Consider the following 14543-nt stretch of genomic DNA (forward strand, 5'->3'; position numbering starts at 1 on the left):
ATTTTTGACTTTTTTTGACACAGAAAACAAATAACACATGTTTTTTACATTTTTCAACCTTTAAATTTGTTTTTAGGCCCAAGTTTTTCTGTAATTTACCGAAAAACATACATTTTCCCTATACCTACTGTGTTATTTTGGACCCAAATTGCCGTTCAATTTGTGTTTTACGTAACAATGGGTTGGACTACTCGGTATTTCTATGGCTCTGGCTAGTAGTAGTTGCTTGGTCTTTTCGTCAGAAGTTGGCTGATGCAATATTTTTCTAAAAGAATAGATGACACATATATTTTATTACAAATAAGTACCCGCACAGTGTCGCATAGTACGATTAATTTAGTATGATGTTTGCAAGTTTGTTTTGATTATTACTGTGTAATATTATTTTGTAATTTTTGTTGACCTAACTTTTAATTTAATGTTAAATTTTTGTGTTTATAAAGACACGAAAATCATAAAAAAAATTACATCTTATCCAGTTTAGCGGTGTAAAATGTGCGACAGCAAAAATGCAAGTAGAATAGTAGACTGGTGAGTGAGTGGTGATGACGGTGTTGTCGTGGTTGCGGTGCAATGTTTCGCATTAGATCAAAATAGCAAGTGTATTTAAAAATATATATATGGGGTGTTCTGATAATTGCCTGTTAGAAAGGAGGGTTGCAAGTCATACAAATTAGTGGTATCGAAAATTCGTAACAATCTTATAGTTAGCTCAGATAGTTTTACAGAAAGTATACTTTTGAATTTTGCTTAATAGTATCATAGATTATTCAATCTGAGTATAGTTTGTAGTTTTTTACCTCGTTTTTTAAAAAGGAAAGTCGTATACCATTATAGAAGCTGATAGTTTCAAATTATTTTACACAGAAGTAGAACCTTATATTAATTCTTTGGTAGGTTTAAATTAAACCCTGGAACTTCAGATAAATTCGGTGGCAACCAAATTTACACTCAAACTCAAATAACTTTAAACAAATCAACAATATGGCTGATTTAGAAGTAAGTGATTTATATTCTCTGAATTTGTGCTGTTGTGTTTCTGATGTTTAATCATGTTTCTTCTGATTATGAATCAATAAGATATTAATGTAAATTTTGACTCTTTTTTCCTAAGTAGCTTCTATGGTATGTAAATTACTAAACTTTTTTTCAGGGGTTAGATCTAAACAAGAAGAAGAAAAAGAAGAAGGTTGTGCTCGACCTCGGGGATGAGGAAGAAAAATCTACAACACCAGCAGGTGGTTGTTACTTTTATAAAAATATTTTATATACCCACACTACAATTCAGCAGCAGTTTAAAAAGTACCTATTTTTAATGCTACTGGCATCGGCCAGATCTTTCAAAAACTGCAGATGTGTGAATCAGGAATTTGTTCACTTCCCCGGCTGCGTAACATTTTGTTTTATGTTAACGTATGCATCTTGCGTATTCTATAATAAATATTCTTACAGCGCCAACAGCTAATGATTCAAATGAACTGGATTTGTCCAGCATGAAAAAGAAGAAGAAAAAGAAAACTGCGTTTATTTTAGACGGTGATGAGAATAACCATGTTAAAGAAGAAAACAACTCACATACAGGTTTACTACATATATAAATATTTACCCTACTTGCTTTTTTAACAAATTAAAACTGTGTTTTTGTTTAAACATCAGCTGTGGAAGAAGAAGAGCTTGACCTCACCAAGAAGAAGAAACCGAAATCAAAAGTTCTTATCCTTGACGAAAATGATGAGGTATGTATTTGAATTTTGACTGATTTTTAGTTTTTAATATCTGACTATACCCAGAACGCAACAAATGATTCCGAAGAACTAGTGTTGACCGGTAAGAAGAAAAAGAAACATAAAATACTTCCTGATGATAGTGAGAAAAAAGTTTCATTTGCTGATGGTGAAGAAGCAGATGTTGCAGATTTAATTCAAGGTAAATTTGTTTCATATTAATACTGCTGTTACCAATTGTTTCTAGAAGTATAATCATCACATTTATTAAAAAAAATCTGTGGTGACGTTGTTAATATACAGTTATATATATAATAAAATTTCTAATGTTAATTTCAAGCCTTTGTCATGCCTAAAAATTTCGGTTATGTTGCTTAAAATATGTTACTTAAAAATGTTACTTAAAATAAATTTTAAGTTTTATTATGTTGGTTAACAAACAACAAAATGTAAGAATTGTAACAAGCTCTTCTCTACTTTTAGATGGGCAAGTAGATGTTGGATTAAAGACCTGGAGTGGAAGTGACAGAGATTATACATATGATGAGGTGATGATTTATATATATATCATATATGTATATATTAATATGGCCCATCTGCCTATGTATATATATAGTCGAGTGGGGGAAAGATGGTACACCTTCGCATTATATTTTCTTGTCCCATTTGGTAGTTAACTAAAAACATTTAAAGTATTTTAAAACCGTATCCTCACAACTTCCATAGACATTGCTAATTGTTCGAAATATGATCAGGATTTTTGGATATTATGTGTTAAAGGTGTCCTGTCTTTTACCACCCTGACCCTACTATATATATAACGGTAAAGTCAGTAATAAGTAACAGGAGTATCTTTAACAGTAGTATATATTATATATAATATATAATAATATGAGGAAATATAAAGGGTGTTAACTTGTATTAGCACTGTGTGTTGTCAGATAGGAAAGAATTTTCTCTGCTTTATATGTAAAGGACAGGAACAGCTGTGTAAACCTTTTCCCAGTACAATGAACAAATCTGTTTAAAATGTTTGTTAATTTTAAATTCCTACAGTTAAAATTAATATTTTCCAAAAAAAAAAAATAATTTTTAACAGTAAAATGTACTTGTCGGCAGCAATAAATACAACCCAATTTATGCTCCTGTTCCAAATTACAATGTTTATGTATTAACACAGCGTTGAACAATATTTATATTTGCAACTTTTTCACCAACATTATCCCCATTACACTGCTTCTTACTTCCAGCTCCTCACACATGTGTTTGAGATTATGAGGCAGAAGAATCCTGAGATGATTGCTGGTGAAAAGAAGAGGTTCATCATGAAACCTCCTCAGTGTGCAAGGGTAGGAACAAAGAAAACATCTTTCCTTAATTTTGCCGAAATTTGTCAAACGTGAGTAAATTGTTAACTTTGTTTAATTAGTTTATTAAATTCCCTGTGAAAAACTTATATCGTTCAATATCTGTAATTTGATTACTTTTGCAGTTTACGCAGACAACCAAAGCACATCCTTGCGTTTATTCTTGCTGAGCTTGGGACCAGGTTGGTAATTTAAAACACAACTGTATTAGTGAAACTTTTAACATGATGAATATTCAACAGTGGTTCAGTGGATGGCAACAATCAACTTATCATAAAAGGAAGATTTCAACAAAAACAACTTGAAAGTGTGTTGCGAAGATATATCAGTAAGTGATATAATAATCCAACCACCTTTACAAAACTTCCAACAATATGCACATAGACCATGCAATACCTGTATACATCACTCAATTAATAAAAATCTTTATTGCAGGAGAATATGTCACATGTCACACGTGTAGGTCTCCTGATACAAACCTGGAAAGGGACGTTCGGCTATATTTCCTCCGTTGTAACGTATGTCAGTCCCGCTGCTCTGTAGCAGCCATTAAATCTGGTTTCCAGGCTGTTACCGGCAAGCGGGCACGCATCCGCGCAAAGGCAATGTCTTGATAGAAGTTTCCTCTATGCGGCAGAACTAAAATACGAAATCCTGGCGTCCTATAACGATTTTTCACCAATGATCCATATTTTTTTCTTGCAGACGCCTTTCAACGCGCGCTTTGTTTATAGGTAAAGTTTATTGAAACAGAACCGGTTTGTCGTTTGCCATTTTAAGTTTTTGATTTAAAGGGGTGTGTTTTGTGATATCATGTCAATGGTTTGGCCGACATTTGTGCGGAAAATAAAATGGCAAGCGGGATGTTTACAAAAGACGTTTTTGAAGTATGTGCGGAAAAGTTTTGAAGACCAACCACGAGCAATTTGTATTAATATAAAGTAAGGTGGGGATGATGGGCCCATTTTTATTATCTTTTCCTAGTACCATTTGGTAGTGAACAAATTTTTTTAAAGGAATATAAAACCGTATCTTTACGACTTTCGTAGACTGATATTACTTGTTTAAAACACGGTCAGGATATTTGGATGTTATGTGCTAAAGGTGTCCCATCTTACCCCACTCTACTATGTATTAAGGTAGACCACAAGAATATCAGCGTCGGTTAGTTAATTAAGACCAAGTGTTATAGTGGAATGTACAATGGGGCGATGTCAATCAATAATACTGTACAACGTGCACGAGATTATGCCGGACAGAAAAATGTACAGCTGTTCATTTAATAACTTAGTTGGTTAGTTGCAATGGTCATCTATAATGTCCAGGTGTTGTAAACTCCAAGAAAACAAGAAGTAGCCAACTCCTGATCCAAGAGAGACTGAGATGGCCAGCCAGACGTTGTATGTCATGTAGATTAACATGAGGAACATACCAAGTGTGGTTTGTATCACTTGCAGGACACTTTGAAGAATATGCCAACCGTTGAACATTAAAGGTCTGTGTAATAGAAAATATTATGAAGTATATTTCTTTGTTTACTACCAAAGGACGCGAAAATAGAATGAATAGGTGTCCCATCTTCTCCCACCCTACTCTATATTAAAACACACAAAGAGTTATTTATCGATTCGCACAAGTGTACCAGTTCGAAAACACACAGGGTAAGACGGGACAGTTTAAAAGCGTTGGTAATTTTAATCAATAAGTGAATTTATTATTAGCAAGGGTCGATGTGGCATAGTGGTTAGCGCGCCTGCCTGTAAGGCTGTAACCCAGAGGTAATAGGTTAAAAATCAAACTGTACGAAATATTCATTTTTTATATAAACCTTGGAATCTAGTTTAATCGTCCACATTCGCAATTAACAAAATTTCATCGGCTTTATTTTTCATCACTATGGTGCGACGAACGAACGATAACCTCGCGTGGCTGGAAAACATTTCAGTCATTAAATACTGCGCTGGTGTTCTGCTTCATACACCTCGTGACAACTTACGAGTTAACAAGTATGTAACTTTGTGGGTGAATAATTTTGTGGTAGTTTTTCATATTTTTAATGTGTGGCTGATAATTTGGACAACCCATTAGTAACCACTGGGTTGGAGCAATTGCGGCTTTGCCCAAAGGCACGTACGCCCACAATGGTATATGGCAGCGATGAGCCTTGAACCTATTCAGAAGCAGGCGCGCTAATTACTTTGCCATGGCGTCGGTTGTAATACACAGTGCTTAGATTTTTTACTGATCAAGAATTGTCACACCGTTGTTGGCTTTTTCAAAAAAAAAACGGTGCTTAGATAATTTACACCCAAACACCACAATCATCAGCATTTTCATTCTAAGTAGTCAACAGAAAACATTAACATACAAAAGATACCACGTTTGTTGTGATTGAAGCTAGACTCAGAACTTTTCTCATCCGTTCCAGGAGAACGCTTCGGACCCTACAACACAAAATCATCGAATATCGTTAGTCAAAGGATGTCAAGCGTGCTCTCCATCCTGATAGCTCGCTGTACAATGAAATCATGCGAGGCGTGACGTTGTCAAAACCAATGGAGTCTACCTTGCGTATTGTTGCGAACTTCGCTTAACGGATGAACGAAAACGAAATGTCAAGTCAAGTGATGTTGTTCATTATGACGTTAGAACATGAGTAATAATAACATGACAAGACAACGACGCAACAGAATAAACCTTATAAAATAAAAACCCACCGAAATTTTCAAAATATATTTTCTCAGCAACTTCAAACCTTCATAAAGCAATGAAAAGATGAATACCCCAATGCAGGAACCTGCGAGTTGTCCTTGAGTAGTTATGTTCCATCCAAAGAACAAAACCCGAACTGGAAGAACGAATTGAAAATACATCTGAAAAAACGTTCGGGTTTGTACAAAACAACATTGTTTGAACTCGAATAGTAGAGTAGGGTAAAATAGAACATGTTTTTATTCTTTTTTTGTCGTTCCATTTGGCAGTAAACAAAAAATATTTACAGAATTTATTATACCCGTAGTTTCGCATCTCAAAAGGAGCGTTGTTAATTGTTCAAACACGATTAGGAAGAATGTGATTTATATGTGCTAACAGTATATCCCGTCTTACCCCACAATATAGTAGGGTGGAGGGGGAGATGGGACATCTTTTCGTTCTATTTTGTCGTCATATTTAGTAAAAAACAAAGAACATTTAGAGAATTATAAAACCGTTTCCTAACGACTCTCACAGAACGTTGGATATTATGTGCTAAAGGTGTCCCATCTTCCCCCACCCTACTATACTACAATTTGTCGTTTTAACGTTCGGTTTCATTGGTCGTTCTAAAATAGTTTCAAGTAACACTTTATAGTGATAACTGTACAAAAAGCGATAAATCGCGTTCCTATGTTTATAACTTTATTTTACCCAATAATTTAGCCATCCAAATGGAGTTCGAATAGCATGAACACTTCTATTCAGATTTAAAAAACTCTATATTTCATGTTTTATATGTCGCTATTAGTACAATATCTTTTACACTAATGTTTATACTTACATCGCCATGCCCTGAACCTGCTGCGTGTCCCATTGCCGCACCAGTCATATGATCATGCCCACTCATATTCATATGATCATGCCCGCTCATATTCATATGATCATGCCCGCTCATATTCATATGATTATGCCCGCTCATATTCATATGATTATTACCACTCATATTCATATGGTTATGATCGCTCATATTCATATGATCGTGACTGCTCATATTCATATCATGCATGCTTGAAACCATCATACCCTCCATAATGAAGCTAGAATAAGTACAACTACAGCTATAAATACTAAAAACTTGTTTCTAAAAATAAATAGTTGACCGCTTGATGATTTTGCAATAGTTTTTACACGCAGGGAAAAAACGATTTCTTTGATTGTAATCAACTAAAACTACAATTCTTATCGCTATGTTTTCTTATCGCCGTATACGCAAACTTTAGAAGACGAGTCGACGTCATGGTGACAGTATCTGAATTAAATGTTCGATACCAGACGCCCCTTTACTGTCGAGCATACTAAATGCTCCACAAGTCATCCGAATCGTTCTGCAAACGGCGCGTTTTTTCCCGGAGGCGGTTTTAGTTTGTTGCAAAAAAATCGTTTGTCTCGCGTGATAAAGTTTTCTTTTTATATAATGTAATAACAGCTGATTTTTTGTTACATGACATTCCTAGTTAGGCGGTTTTGGCTATAAATATACAATTACTGGTCCATTAGAAACTATACTAGATCTACTTGCGAACCGAGTAAAGCGGCTACAAATTTAGGCGAAGTAGTAATAATAAACGTTTTTATTGAAGGCATTTTTTCATGGTAAAAGGTATCTCAACCTTCAAAATTACAAACAAAAGTTGCGTTTCAGAGTTCTCGCGGATTTCTGATCAAAAAGTAAAAATAAAAGAATGAATCAATAAAAACGTTTGTTTTTCGGTGTTTTTTGGTAATTTAAAAAAAATTCGAACTTCAAAATAAATTTAAAAGTTGAAAAGTCTAAAAAACATGTGTTATTTGTTTTCTGTATCAAAAAATAGAACTAGAAGCGGTTGATTTGTGACATTTTAGTCATTTAATGAGGCTAAATTTATATATTTAAAAAAAAGTGTTTGGTAGGGTAAATATAAGCTGTTTTACGCCCTCCCACAAAAGGAAATCGCAAATAAAACTTAACAAGTTTGTTTAAATTTATGCGAAATTCATCGCTTTTGCTCTATTTTTAACACACAAAGACGGCAGTTGGACTACTCGGTGTTTCCATGATTCTGGGTTTGAGGTTTACGAAACTGAAAATAAATGCATAAACAAATCACATCTTAATATCTAGTCTCATTAAAAAAAGTTCATAAACAAACGTGATTTTTAATACCCCAAGTATGGTTAGTTTGGTAACGCTAAAAATAGCTGATGACAGGGTTTATGAAACGTCGACTTGTCCTGCCGGTAGGTGGCATCTACCCGCATGACGGTGACGTAACAAAAACTGGGTTGGTACATTCAGTCGTTATAATTTTGTAACATATTTCCAGTTGAACTTATTAAGTGAGTTCGCACGCAACTCTAATGTTAGCAATATGTGAAAAGTTATATTAACGTGAACTATTTAACCTGATATAAAATAATACGATAAATAATTTTATTTTAATGTGTTTCTAGACAGTTGAAACTTAAGTTTGAAAGTTTTATTCATCAGTTTCGAAGATCTGCTGCTGAGCTTCCATTACAAATCTAAAGAAAATTTGTCTGTTTAATTTCTTTGATTTTTTATTGTGAGGTAAATTTTTGATTTCGTAGATTTCATTTACCCTCTTGTCTTGATATTGTAGATTACTGTCCTACTGCTTTGTCTGAGTTAATCATTAATCTTTTTTTGTTTGTTTTATAAATATAATTTCCATCATTCTAGTAAAGAATATAAAGCGTTACAGCTAAAATTAAATTTAATTTTGTAATTTATAATTTCATGATTTTTACAGCTTTTGAATTGTGCAATGGGAACCAAAGATGACGAATACGATTATCTTTTTAAAGGTTAGCTTCAATGTAAAATGTGGATTTGGTTTTATGTCGATTCCGATATTCAGTAAAATCTGATTTCATAATCATTTTAAATGTGGTATTGGTATGTGTATTTCATTTGTTTCATTGAACATCTGAAAATTTAAAAATCTGATGCTTTATCACAAGGTTTACAACTACAATTGTTATTGGTTTAGTGATGAATTTTAACTTCAAACCGAATGTTAACTTAATCTTTTCTTTAGTTAGTACCTAGTAAGATGATAACACCACATTTCTGTTGAAAACTAGCTTATAACCTTTATTTAGTTTATATAGCATAAACATTTCACATTTGCTAGTTCCATAGTGTTTTCTTAGATGCTTACACAATTCTAGCTAAGCTTAAAATATGTTGTCCTTTTGCTAGTTGTCCTGATTGGAGACTCCGGCGTTGGAAAGAGTAACTTGCTTTCCCGATTTACAAGAAACGAATTCAATTTGGAAAGTAAAAGCACAATTGGGGTGGAATTTGCAACAAGAAGTATTCAAGTTAATGGCAAAACCATAAAAGCTCAAATATGGGATACAGCAGGACAAGAAAGATACCGTGCAATCACATCTGCGTATGTTACTTTTTTATTATAACATATTTCAATGGAAGTGCTTTCTTAACTTTTATTTGAAATAGCTTGGCTTCTTTCTAACAAATTTATACTTTGAAAATGTTTGATTATAAAACAAGTTATGTATAATATATAATATAATATACACACAATATTTCTTCTGAAAATTTTTTTTCATTTAATATAAACTTTTAATGAATATTTCTGTCATAAAATCAACACATTTTGCTAAATAAAACATAAAATTTAATCAAAGGTATTACCGTGGTGCTGTTGGGGCATTACTTGTGTACGACATTGCTAAACACCTCACTTACGAGAATGTGGAAAGGTGGCTGAAAGAACTTCGGGATCATGCTGATAATAACATTGTGATTATGTTGGTTGGGAATAAGAGTGATCTGAGGCATCTAAGAGCTGTTCCAACAGATGAAGCTAAAGCTTTTTCAGGTAGATTTAATTACCATCTATATTAAGACATATTTGTATCTATTTTAGTGGATTGGCTATATTGGCTATATTGTCTATTAGTTTAGCAAAGTATGATAATGTTAAGAATGTTTTTGTGTGTCGACATTATAGAATTAAGTGTCATGGAATCTTATTACTATAACGTTAAAAAGTTAAATGCAACAAAAATGTAACATGTAGCGACTGTAATATAAGATATATTGCCAAGGCTTTATGTTCATGATATAACTGTTATCTGTTTTGTGGTTTCTTATTATGTCTCATTAGTTTATATGGAAGCGGATGTTTAAGTTTTACCAACTATTGCATGATTTGTGTTAAAGATATTAATTATTTATGTTTGTTTCTCAACAGAGAAGAACGGTTTATCATTTATTGAAACTTCTGCACTTGATTCAACAAATGTAGAAGTTGCGTTTCAAAACATCCTTACAGGTAACTTGTTTTTACTCTTCTGCATCTTAGTGGAAAAAAATTTTTTTTTTGGCAAACTATGTTTAAATCGCAAAAAAATTAGCATAATGACGTGAAAGTGAGGCATAGGTTATTTGTGTAAGAAACTTGGTCTAGATTTTTGTTCAGTTATATGAAATGTTTGGTTTGAGGTATTATCTAAAGTCCACTAATGATGTGTTGGTTCAATAGCTTACATCAGCTTCCTGCAACTGTTCATACACCAAACATACGTCACTGATGCTTGTTTATAATTTGCCTGCCTTGGTGCTGCTGTAATTCATACTTAAACTGTAAACAATCATTGAGCAATTGATTTAAACTGTGCTTAAACTTACTGTTATATCCCAAGATTTTTAGGCTTTCCATTTTAGTAAGTTACCAACTTTACAAACTGATCATTAGGTTAACTTATAATAAGCATCCGCAACAAGTTTCACAAAAACCTATGTAAATTGCGGTCAGAACAATTGTCTTCGTATATTTGCAGTAACGTAAATGGAAATAGAGATATTTATAACATGGTTTGTTCAGTTGAACAGTTTTACCATTAGCCACAAAACCATTGTAGGCTGAATCAGGTAAAACTTATTCTTTCTACATACAAAGTGGGGCATATTAGCTTTATTCACTCAGTTTCATTTCTTGATTCATATAAATCCTATGTATTTAGATACAGTAGGTTCCTGTATTCGATTTCTAAATATTTATCTTAGGTCCGCCTGTGGATATTTCAACGTCCCAACTAAACAGTGTTGTTTACACTTACCTATGATCCACCGTATTATTTCAACATAGCTGTTAATGACAGGATGTAGTATGGCTTGTAATGTCTCTATTTCCTTTACATTTATAATCCATTTATTTCTGTTTTACCCACTGTAATGTGAAAGTAAAGATCTTTAAAGAGTTACTAAGAAATTGACTTTGTAAGTGTGGAAACAGAGTTTTTTTGAAATGCAGTTGTACTTTCACTTTGTGAGATAAATTCTACTTAAGTGGGCGTTGGATTAGGTTGCAAACTGTTTTGTTGCATTACAGGAAATATTAGAATTTAATTCCTGTTGCAGTAGCCAGTGGTAGTGAGTAACACTCTCTCATCCTCTCAACATAATATGTGGCGTAATAATGGTTATATGATGACATCCTAGCTTGATAGAAAACACCGGCATTGTAATGACATTTTTCCTTTTAGTTTCCCCGTTGCAAAACAAGCATTATAAATGGATTGTGTACATAGTAATGTTTCAGTGCATACGTAATGCAACCCACTGCATACTAGTTATAGCCTGGTAAATGTTTAATCTCAATGTATTGTGGCATGCCTTGCACTGACACTGCGTTTGTTTGTATGATGTGCATTATGGTTTATGGTCATAGGTTAAATTCACTTGCCCAATAATATATATGTCAACAGTCACTCAGAACTATTACATAAAATGTTTATTAAGTCTGTACACATATAAGTGCACATACATACTAGTGATACTTGATTTTGAAGTGTTACTGTTCTAAAGGGTAATTTTATGTTTAAAATCCCTAATTAGGCTTATCAAGGATTTTACTTTTTATTGTTCAGTTGAATAAATCTAGTGATATTACGTCAAAATACCAACTCACCCGGCCTCGCCCTGTTATTCAACTATAGCCATGTATTGTTGCTTCATTTCACTACAATGGACATATTTGGTTGGGTTACAGTTATAGTATCACTTAGTCACCAACCAGTGCCGGTGGTTTCAAAGGCAAAAAATGAATGTCAATAAAGATTAGGTTATGCACACTGTGTCTGCTTTTCTTAGCAACCAGTGTTTCGTATGTTGTGGTGTATATGATACAGCTCACTCTATCTGTCTGTGGTACATCTCCTACAAAGCAATAACTCGTTGATAACATAGGCTGTCTGTGTTTTCCTCTGTTTCTACATGTTTCTATTTGAATGTTTTATCAGGAAACAAAATAAACTGCGTGAACAACCTATTTCACTAAACTGTTCATGTTTAACAGAAATATATATGTTTTTGTCTTATATGGTTCTTGTTCAAAAAGTATTTTAAAGTAACCCTTTTTACTACCTAACCCTTTGGGTATGAGACATATTTTAACAAGTTTTCCATTTTTGATCGACTGTCACATATTGCTATCTAGCTACACATGTGTTTGTGGCAGCGAGAAAACAATCAATTAGACTTTTGTTGTTTAAAAAAACTGCTACGAGTCTGTATTTTAATTTTTTTAATGATGCTTTTAAACTTTGAATGATGTCATCAGAAAACTTGTATTTATGTGGAATTGGGGATTTCAGGTAAAAAATACATAAGGAATTTAGTGCAAAGTTGATTCCTGGTTAGTTTACTACCTAACTAAAATGATTGTTTAAATTGGTGATGTCAAAGGAATCAATTACGCCACTTATAACCAGAGATTGTGTGTTAAAAGTTCTTTTTCGCTAAAATCTTAAACAAAACTTGCCAAACAAGATTTATCTCAAAATTAAGGTAGAAAAAACATGTAGAAGCAAAATAAAGTTAGATAATACACACAAAAACATAATTTGGGTAAAAATTGCTTCAGAACACCTAAAATACTTGACAGAGCTGTTTTAGTCAAAACCACATTTTTAACTGGTAACTTAGACAGGGAAGCCCTGGAGCAACATAGACAAAATCGCTTTAATTGAACAAAAAGGACTTTAAAACCTTGATCAAGTTTGTTAAAAACTTTTAAATTCTATGATGACTTTTTCAAACATTATATTGTTAGATACTTCCTTCCTTTTAAACCAACAGTAAAAACTTTTACCAACTACAAAAAAAACTTATGAACATTTTTGTGAATACCTGTTCAAAGTGCGTTTTTGCATTACTGGTTTCCAAAGAGTTAATACATTTTTATTTTATGTTGACAGAAATTTACCTGATCGTATCCCAGAAACAAATAAATGATTCAAACAATGATGAGGAAGTAAAAGATGGCCAACCGGTTGATATTGTCATCTCATCTACTAACCCCCAACCTAACAAGCAGTCGCAATGTTGTAAAAATATCTAGTTTCACCTGCTGCCCCATACGCACATGTGACCCTGCAGAAATTCGGGACCTCAGCCGCTGTGATCGGCATTTTCTCTGCGCTTGACATAAATCACAGTGGCCAATTTCAAATCCAATTGTGATTCGGTTGTTATTCCTATTGTAAAGCCAATTTTGTATTACTTTTAATATATTCGCATACCGATTATAGGGTTATTTAACATATATATTTTCTCTTGCATAAATTTCTATATGCGAGTCGAAAGTTGAGCAACTTGTTAGTGGAATATCCACTTCTTTATAAAATATGCCTGAGCAAATTATCTTTATCGAAGGTCAAAACCTGCTTAATTTTAACACATTTCACTCAAGGATATAAAACTAACATACTGACACACTGTTACCATTTAAATATCTTGTTTAGCTGTCTGTATTTGGAACGACTTTTTTTTAAAAATCAGTCTGTTTAAACCTTTAGTAGGTGCTAATGCATACAAGGTAGTTGTGTGCTTGTGGTTGGTAAACATGTGTAAATTTTAGTCATGACGTTCAGTGAACTGATTGCTTTCCTTCCCACCACTAAGAATTTAAAATTGTTTCATGAAATAATATTCCATGGTTGTCTCGAAATGGACAGTGTTGAAAATTTCTCATAAACATGTATTTAACATTCAATTTCACAATAAGCATGTTTGTCACCATACCACAGCTGCTGGTTTTGTCTTAAAAGGCTGATCAGCTTATAGATAGAGTAGTTCTTGTTATAACCTGGTGTGTTGAGTGATTCATGATTCGTTATATCTATCGTGTACATATATTCCGTGCATTGCTTTATTATAACCTTATATTACGTGCCGGCAATTTAGCTCATCATTAAAATAATTAAAACTTGACATTACTAGTTTTTTTTCTGCACTGGATAATATTTTGATTCATATTTTTCTTAAAAATTATTGCAAAAAACAAAAATTTTGGTTGATTTTCAATAAATTACAGCTCTATTTCACAGCAAATGGTTTTGATTTGCATTATTACTGCCAAGTGTAATGATAGGTTTAGTCTTTAGTGCAATGTTTTATTCTGCTTTCTATTTGGAACAGAAATGGCCTGCTATCTTTTTGGGACAGAAAAGCTGTTAAAGTTTGGTCTAAAACTCTAAATAATAGGGGGCGTACAAGGTTTAATTTTGGGTCAATAGTGTTATTATTTTTATACAGCGTAATCTGGTAAGCAGCTATGTTTAATTGAAACCTTTTTATATATAGTAGGGTGGGAGAAGATTCGACAACTTTAGCAAAAATAATCAAAATATCCTGATTATATTTTAAATATTTAACAACGGT

At 33.1% G+C, this 14543-nt stretch overlaps 3 protein-coding genes across 4 annotated transcripts; 2 read left to right on the forward strand and 1 right to left on the reverse strand.

The window, feature by feature from the left end:
• The first annotated feature begins 836 nt into the window (after positions 1–836).
• On the forward strand, positions 837–3966 carry LOC149738447 (eukaryotic translation initiation factor 2 subunit 2-like). Its single transcript, XM_089874844.1, has 10 exons — positions 837–999; positions 1154–1238; positions 1453–1581; positions 1657–1736; positions 1791–1926; positions 2208–2272; positions 2975–3123; positions 3217–3273; positions 3334–3419; positions 3527–3966. Exons 1-10 carry the CDS (start codon positions 985–987, stop codon positions 3703–3705), a joined length of 981 nt encoding a protein of 326 aa, XP_089730970.1. The 5' UTR covers positions 837–984; the 3' UTR covers positions 3706–3966.
• Positions 3815–6983, reverse strand: LOC149738448 (high affinity copper uptake protein 1-like). 2 transcript variants are annotated; one of them, XM_089874848.1, is made up of 4 exons: positions 6630–6983; positions 5875–5964; positions 5462–5535; positions 3815–4588 (listed from the first exon to the last, which is right to left on the reverse strand). In XM_089874848.1, the coding sequence occupies exons 1-4, from the start codon at positions 6876–6878 to the stop codon at positions 4387–4389; spliced, it is 615 nt and encodes a 204-aa protein (XP_089730974.1). In that variant the 5' UTR covers positions 6879–6983; the 3' UTR covers positions 3815–4386. The 2 variants fall into 2 exon arrangements, with proteins under 2 accessions (XP_089730974.1, XP_089730973.1); XM_089874847.1 differs by having other exon boundaries at positions 5809–5964; positions 6630–6974.
• A 1275-nt stretch (positions 6984–8258) lies between these two features.
• LOC149738449 (ras-related protein Rab-11B-like) lies at positions 8259–13603 on the forward strand. The gene is made up of 6 exons (XM_089874849.1): positions 8259–8396; positions 8599–8653; positions 9051–9246; positions 9503–9696; positions 10072–10152; positions 13079–13603. Exons 2-6 carry the CDS (start codon positions 8614–8616, stop codon positions 13219–13221), a joined length of 654 nt encoding a protein of 217 aa, XP_089730975.1. The 5' UTR covers positions 8259–8396; positions 8599–8613; the 3' UTR covers positions 13222–13603.
• Positions 13604–14543: the final 940 nt, after the last annotated feature.

The sequence above is a fragment of the Ciona robusta genome, chromosome 3 (genome assembly GCF_009617815.1).
Source record: "Ciona robusta chromosome 3, ASM961781v2".
NCBI classification, from domain to species: Eukaryota; Metazoa; Chordata; class Ascidiacea; order Phlebobranchia; family Cionidae; genus Ciona; species Ciona robusta.

Excerpts from the sequence above, each read along its gene's own strand:
- LOC149738447 (XM_089874844.1), top strand. Across the intron at positions 3,124-3,216 it reads TTTGCCGAAATTTGTCAAAC|TTTACGCAGACAACCAAAGC; the intron begins GTGAGTAAATTG and ends TTACTTTTGCAG. Across the intron at positions 3,420-3,526 it reads TGTGTTGCGAAGATATATCA|GAGAATATGTCACATGTCAC; the intron begins GTAAGTGATATA and ends TCTTTATTGCAG.
- LOC149738448 (XM_089874847.1), bottom strand. The coding sequence starts at position 6,878 with ATGGAGGGTATGATGGTTTCAAGCATGCATGATATGAATATGAGCAGT. Across the intron at positions 5,536-5,808 it reads AATATATTTTGAAAATTTCG|GGTCCGAAGCGTTCTCCTGG; the intron begins GTGGGTTTTTAT and ends TTTGTGTTGTAG. Across the intron at positions 4,589-5,461 it reads CACAACAAACGTGGTATCTT|ACCTTTAATGTTCAACGGTT; the intron begins TTGTATGTTAAT and ends TCTATTACACAG.
- LOC149738449 (XM_089874849.1), top strand. The coding sequence starts at position 8,614 with ATGGGAACCAAAGATGACGAATACGATTATCTTTTTAAAG. Across the intron at positions 9,247-9,502 it reads TACCGTGCAATCACATCTGC|GTATTACCGTGGTGCTGTTG; the intron begins GTATGTTACTTT and ends ATTTAATCAAAG. Across the intron at positions 9,697-10,071 it reads TGAAGCTAAAGCTTTTTCAG|AGAAGAACGGTTTATCATTT; the intron begins GTAGATTTAATT and ends GTTTCTCAACAG.